Source organism: Orycteropus afer, unplaced genomic scaffold (genome assembly GCF_000298275.1).
Source record: "Orycteropus afer afer isolate SDZICR_OR568_19922 unplaced genomic scaffold, OryAfe1.0 scaffold00778, whole genome shotgun sequence".
In the NCBI taxonomy this organism is placed as follows: domain Eukaryota; kingdom Metazoa; phylum Chordata; class Mammalia; order Tubulidentata; family Orycteropodidae; genus Orycteropus; species Orycteropus afer.
The window spans coordinates 683,236-690,719 of record NW_006922365.1 but is presented as its reverse complement, the minus strand read 5'-3'; the positions used below and the strand labels follow the sequence as shown (position 1 = coordinate 690,719).

Genomic DNA, 7,484 nt, shown 5'->3' with positions numbered 1-7,484 from the left:
AGATCTCCAGGCTGAATGGTAGATTGTTTGCTCACGGACAGCAGTAGGCAGCACAACAGAATCCCGATCCACAGAAGAATGTCTCTTTTCCCAGGATGTCCATAAATATACTGGAAGCAGGCCACACCCCTAGGGAAACTCCCTTTCAATGGATTGGCTGCTCAAAACATATTCATCTGGCCCCATCATGGGAATAACCACATCACAACTGCTTAAACTACACAGAATTGTGGTCCAGCCAAGTTGACACACAGCTCCAGCTATCACAACATCCATCGGCAAAAAGAATGTTTCAAAATCTATCATGATGTACAATGCTGTCAGTGATAGGATAATATCCACATGCCTACAAGGAAGACCAGTTAATATTACTATGATTCAAATTTACGCACCAACTACTAAAGCCAAAGATGAATAAAGTGAAGATTTTTACCAACTTCTGCAGTCTGAAATTGACCAAACATCCAACTAAGATGTGTTGGTTATTACTGGTGATTGGAATGCAGAAGTTGGAAACAAAGAAGAAGCATTGATAGTTGAAAAATAGGGCCTTGGTGACAGAAATGAAGCCAGAGATTGCATGACAGTACCTTACAAGAGCTATGACTTATTCATTCCAAATACTTTTTCAATGACATAATTGGTGGCTATACATGAGGACCTCACAGATGGAATACACAGGAATCAAATCAACTACACCTGTGGAAAGAAGCGACGGAGATTCTCAATATCTTCATTCAAACGAAGGATAGAAGCTGACTGTGCAACAGATTATCAATTGTTCCTCTACAAGTCCAAGCTGAAGCTCAAGAAAATGAAAACAAATCCACAAGAGCAAAAATATAACCTTGATTTTTATCCCACTAGAATTTAGAGACCACCTGAAGAATAAATTTGACACATTGAACACCAATTGACCAAAAAACAGACATGTTGAGGGATGACATCAAGAACATCAGACATGAAGAAAGCATACAGTCATTAAAAAGATAGGAAAGGAAGAAAAGACCATAATGGATGTCAGAAGAGATTCTGAAACTTGCAGAATAGCTAAAGCAAATAGAAGAAATGACAAAATGAAACAGCTGAACAGAAGATTTCAGAGGGTAGGTTAAGAAGACAAAGTAAAGTATAATCATGAAATATGCAAAGATCTGAAACCAAAAAGGTTTTCTCAAGCTGAAAGAACTGAATAAAAAATTCAAGCCTTAAGATGCAATACTGAAGGATTCTCCAGGCAAAATACTGAATGACATAGTTATCATAGTATCAAAAAGAACTGGTCAATGTTCAACTATTTCATGAGGTAGCATATGGTCAGGAACCAATGATATTAAAGGAAGAATATCAAGCTTCACTAAAGGAATAGGCAAAAAGAAAAGGTGGGGGGGGGGCCTTCAGGAATTGATGGAATACCCACTGAGATGTTTCAACAAACAGATGCAGCACTGGAGAAGCTACTCTTTCATGACAAGAAATTTGGAAGACAGTTACCTGGCCAACTGACTGGAAGAGATCCATATTTGTACCCAATCCAAAGAAAGGTGATCCCACAGAATGTGGTAATTATCAAAAAATATCATTAATATCACATGCAAGTAAAATCTTGCTAAAGATAATTCAATGATGGTTGCGGCAATATATTGAAAGGGAATATACAGAATCCAGAAATGCAAGCTGGATTCAGAACAGGATGTGGAATGAGGGATAACGTTGCTGATGACAGATGGATCTTAGCTGAAAGCAAAGAATACAGAAAGATGTTTGCTTGTGTTTTATTGACTATGCAAAGGCATTCGACTGTGTGGATCATAACAAATTATGGAGAACAATTGAGAAGAATGGGAATTCCAGAACACTTAATTGTGCTAATGAGGAATGTGTACATAGACCAAGAAGCTGTCATTCGAACAGAGCAAGGGGATACTGCATGTTTTAAAATCAAGAAGAGTGTGCACCAGGGTTGTATCCTTTCACCATACTTACTCAATCTGTATGCTGAGAAAATAATCTGAGAAGCTAGACTATATGAAGAAGAACTTCATATAGTTTTTCATATAGTAAGGATTGGAGGAAGAATCATTAACAAACCTGCAATATGCAAATAACACAACCTTGCTTGCTATAAGTGAAGATGACTTGAAGCACTTACTGATGAAGATCAAAGACTACACACTCTTCAGTATGGATTACACCTCAACATAAAGAAAACTAAAATCTTCACTACTGGACCAATAAGCAACATCACAATAAATGGAGAAAAGATTGAAGTTGTCAAGGATTTCATTTTACTTAGATGTGCAATCAACACCTATAGTTGCAGCAGTCAAGATATCAGACACTGTATTGCACTGGGCAAAAGTGCTACAAAAGATCTCTTTAAAGTGTTAAGAAGCAAAGATGTCACTTTGAAGACAAAGGTAAATGAACCTAATCCAAGCCATAGTATTTTCAATCACCTCACGTCCATGTGAAAGCTGGACAATGAATAAGGAAGACCAAAGAATAGTTGATGTGTTTGAATTATGGTGTTGGTGAAGAATACTGAAAATACCATGGACTGTGAGAAGAATGAACAAATATGTCCAGGAGGGAGTGTAGCCAGAATGTGCCTTGGCAGCAGGAATTGCCAGACCTCATCTCACCTACTTTGGTCATGTTGGCAGAAGGGACCAATCCCTGGAGAAGAATATCATGCTTGGTAAAGTAGAGGGTCAACAAAAAAGGGGAAGACCCCCACCAAGATGAATTGATACAGTGACCTCAATGATGGACTCAAGTATATCAAGGATTGTGAGGAGGGTGCAGGACTGGGCAGTGTTTCGTTCTGTTGTATGCGGGGTCGCTATAAGTCAGAGCTGACTCGACAGTGCCTAACAATAACTTGTAGGAATTTCCCAAATAGAAACATAGGCATTTACAAGTTGAATTTTATTTAATTATATTCAATTATAATAATTGAAGCAATTTTAAAATTTTAAAAACACCATTTATTGAATTTGCTCTATAAGCTTTCACCCAAATCAAAATAAAATTTTTTTTAAAACAAGCACTTATAAGAACTCTATGTGCATTTTTTTATAACCAGGATAAGAACTAGAACTAATTTGAATAGAAACTGATTAAAGTACAGCAAACTCACAGATTTATATGCAGTGATATAAGTACTCAATACGTAATTATTAACAGAAAGAAAAATGTCCATGATATTTAATATAATTAAGTGGGGAAAAAAGTTAAAACAGCAGCTATTATCTGATCCTACTGAATTCAGGTACTACATTCATATGAAAGGCTGAAAAAAACACACAATAAGCTTAAAAATGAAAGAGAGAAGGAAAGGAGAATAAGAAAGATGACAAAAAGGAAGGTTATCTCTTCTAAGGTAGGAATTTTTTGTAATTTTTACTCTCTGCAACGTATTTCCATAACATTTGAATTGTTTACCATGATCACTTGTTGCTTCTGTAAGCAAAAAAACAAAAAAGAATGGTAGCTTTTTAGTGTATAATGTAAGGAATAGTATTTGCAGATAAAATAAAGAAATAACCTTTTTGGTTTTTTAATAACTTTGTATATAATATCTAGTAAGTGTTCTATCCAGGTAATAAATATTTAACACTGATAAAGTATATCTCCACCACTTGTCTGTCAGTTTGTCCTACTATGGTAGCTTGCATGTTGTTGAGATGTCAGAATCAATACCACTGGTATTTCAAATACCAGCAGGGTCACCCATGGTGGACAGATTTCAGCAAAACTTCCAGACTAAAACAGACTAAGAAGGACTTGATGATCTACATCTTAAAATAGTTGGCCAGTCAAAACTTTCTGACTATTATCAGAACACTGTCTGAGACAGTGCCAGAGCAGGAACACTTCAGGTTGGAAGACACACAAAATACAACTGGGGAAGAACAGCTGCATCCTGCAAGTAGAGTCAACCTAATGACACAGATGAAGTAAAGCTTTCAGGACCTTCATTTGCTGATGTAGCATAACTCAAAAGGAGAAGAAATAGCTGTAAAAATTCACTAATCAGAACTTGGAATGTATGAAGTATGAATCAAGGAAAACTGGAAGTCACCAAAAATGAAATGGAATGCTTGAAGATAGATATCCTAGGCATTGTTCTGGTTGTTGTTGTTATGTGCCGTCAAGTCGGATCCGACTCATAGCGACCCCTCTTTGGGTATCCGAGGTAGTATCACTATGGAAGTAGATTGCTCCATCTTCCTTCTGAGGAGTGGCTGGTGGGTTTGAACCATCAGCCTTCTGGTTAGCAGTCAAGTGCCTTAGGCACTATGCTACCAGAGCTCCCATCCTAGGCATTAGTGAGCTCAAATAGACTGCTACTGGCCATATTGAGTCAGAGAATCATACAGTCTACTACCCAAGAATGACAAAATGAAGAAGAATGGCATCATATTCACTGTCAAAAAGAACATTTTCAAGATCTATCCTGAAGTACAACACTGTCAGTGATAGGATAACATCCTACAAGGAGACCAGTTAATTCAACTATTATTCAAATTTATGTAACAAACACTAATGCCAAATGAAGAAACAGAAGATTTTGACCAGCTTCTGAAACTGACGAAACATACAATCAAGATGCACTGATAATTATTTGTAATTGGAATGTGAAAGTTGGGAATAAAGAATAAGGATTGGTAGTTGGAAAATATGTCCTTGGTGATACCAACAACACCAGGGACAGCATGATAGAATTTTGTAAGGCCAAGGACCTACTCACTGGAAATGTCTTTTCTCAACAACATAAACAGTGACTATACATGTGGACCTCACCAGGTGCAATACACAGGAATCAAATGGACTGTATCTGTGGAAAGAGAAAATGAACAAGTTAAAAATCGTCAGAACAAATATGGGAGTAAATGAGGAACATATCATCAATTGCTCACGTGCAAGTTCCAGTTTAAGCTGAAGAAAATAAAAACAAGTCCGTGAAAGCCAAGGTACAACCCTGAGTACATCCAACCTGGATTTGGAAACCATCTCAAGAATAGATTTGACGCACTGAACACTAATGACCAGAGACAAGACAGCTGTAGGAGGACATCAAAGACGTCATGCAGGAAGAAAGTAAGAAGTCATTAAAAAGACAGGAAAGAAGGAAAAAAACAAAAAGGATGTCAGAAGAGACTCTGAAACTTCAAGTTCTTGAACTTGAAGTAGCTAAAGCAAATGGAGGAAATGATGAAGTAAAAGAGCTGAACAGAAGGATTTAAAGGGCAGCTCTAGAAGATAAAGTATTATAATAAAATGTGCAAAGACCTGGAGTTAGAAAACCAAAGGGAAGAATACAATCAGCATTTCTTAAGCTGAAAGAACTGAAAAAAACATTCAAGCCTCAAGTTTCAATACTGAAATATTTTAAGTGCAAAATATTGAACAATACAAGAAGTATTAAAAGAAGATAGAAGAAATACACAGTCATTATACCAAGAAGAATTGGTCTATGTAAAACCATTTCAGGAAATAGTATATGATCACGATCTGATGGAACTGAAGAAAGAAGTCCAAGCTGCACTAAAGACACTGGTAAAAAACATGGCTCCAGGAATTCAGGAAATGCCAACTGACATGTTTCAAAAAAGGGAGGCAATGCTGGTAGCACTCAATCATCTATGTTGATAAATTTGGAAGACAGCCACCTGGCCAACTCACTGTAAGAAATCCACAATGTGTGCCCATTTCAAAGAAAGGTGATCCAACAGAATGCAGAAATTATTCAACAATATCATTAATATCACATACAAGTAAATTTTTGCTCAAGATAATTCAAAAAAAGTTGCAACACTACATCGACAGGGAACTGTCAGAAATTTAAAATAGATTCAGAAGAGGACAGGGAAAGAGGGATAATACTGCTGATGTCAGATGGATCTTGGCTGAAAGCAGAATATATCAGAAAGATGTTTACCTATGTTTTAATAACTACACAAAGGCATTCAATTGTGTGAATCATAACAAATTATGGGCAACGTTGCAAAAATGGGAATTCCAGTACACTTAATTGTGCTCATGAGGAACCTGTACACAGATCAAGAGGCAGTCATTCAAACAGAACAAAGGTATACTGAAGGGTTTAAAATCAGGAAGAGTGTGTGTGTCAGGATGATACATTTCACCACACTTACTCAAACAGTATATTAAGCAAATAATCCAAGAAACTAGATTCTATGAAGAACTCAATATCAGAATTGGAGAAAGACTCATTAACAACTTGTGATATTCAGATGACACAACTTTACTTGTTAAAACCAAAGAGGACTTAAGCACTTACTGAAGAAGATCAAAGACTGCAGCCTTCAGTATGGATTACACCATAATACAAAGAAAACAAAACTCCTCACAACAGACCAATAAGCAACATAAGCAGAGAAGAGACTGAGTTGTCAAGAATTTCATTTTACTTTCATCCACAATCAACATCCACGGAAGCAGCAGTCAAGAAATTAAATGCACGGACAGGCGGCAGTGCCACGACATCCCTCCACAACCAGAAAGGAGCGCAAGCGCAGTACTGCCCACTGTTCATTTGAGCTGCCGCTTCTTTCCGAGTTCATTGGGAAATCCTCCTGTCCTCCACCTTTTCCCAACCCCACGATGCACTCTGTGAATTCGGTGGGAGTTGTCTTCCTTTGAGATGGTGACACGTAAGAAAGCCATTTCCTCGGCGCTCCCAGGAAGGAGCCATGGCTCTAGACGGGATAGGGATGCCAGATAGCTGCTATGCGGATGGAACATGCAAACTGAGTGTCCATGTGACGAACCTGAAAGGCGATGTCACCCTGAGAGTGACCAGGGAGGTGCACCTCAGAGGGATAATGGTCAAGTTGGTGGAAAAATTCTTATGTAAAAAAGAATTGGTCTGACCATGCTCTCTGCTGGGAAAAGAAGAGAACTTGGCTTCTTAAAACACATTGGGCCTTGGATTAGTATAGTATTCAAGCAGATGCTAAACTTCAGTTCACCCCTCAACACAAATTGCTCATCTACAACCTCCCAACATCAAGTATGTGAAAGTGAAAGTGAATTTCTCTGACAGAGTCTTCAAAGCTGTTTCTGACATCTCTAAGACAGATACCCTGAAGAACTTTCTTTCTTGAAAAAATCCAGAGATCCAACAAAGAAAAAGCTAGCTGACCAGCCTGAGGATGAGGCAATTGAATTAGAGGGGCCTCTTATCACTCCCAGATCAAGAAGTATATATTCCTCAAAACCTACTATACAGCCACAGTAGTCAAAACTGCCTGGTATTGGTTTAATGACAGATAAATAGACCAATGGAATAGAATTGAAAACCCAGAAATAGATCCATTGACCTATAGTCAGCTATCTTTGACAAAGGCCCGAAATCCATTAAATGGGGAAGAGAATGTTTGTTTAATAAATAGTGCTGGCAAAACTGGAGATTCATTTGCAGAAAAATGAAACAAGATCTGTACCTCACACCA

The 7,484-nt window shown here is 37.7% G+C and overlaps 1 protein-coding gene and 1 pseudogene across 1 annotated transcript in view; one reads left to right on the top strand and one right to left on the bottom strand.

Moving 5' to 3' along the window:
• DEPDC1B (DEP domain containing 1B) overlaps positions 1-6,696 on the bottom strand; it is a 200,628-nt gene extending 193,932 nt beyond the window's left edge. The window contains exon 1 of the mRNA XM_007957698.2: positions 6,628-6,696. Within this exon, the coding sequence (XP_007955889.2) occupies positions 6,628-6,696 (69 nt within the window). The remainder of the gene's footprint in view (positions 1-6,627) is intronic.
• A 26-nt stretch (positions 6,697-6,722) lies between these two features.
• LOC103211714 overlaps positions 6,723-7,484 on the top strand; it is a 5,270-nt pseudogene continuing 4,508 nt past the window's right edge.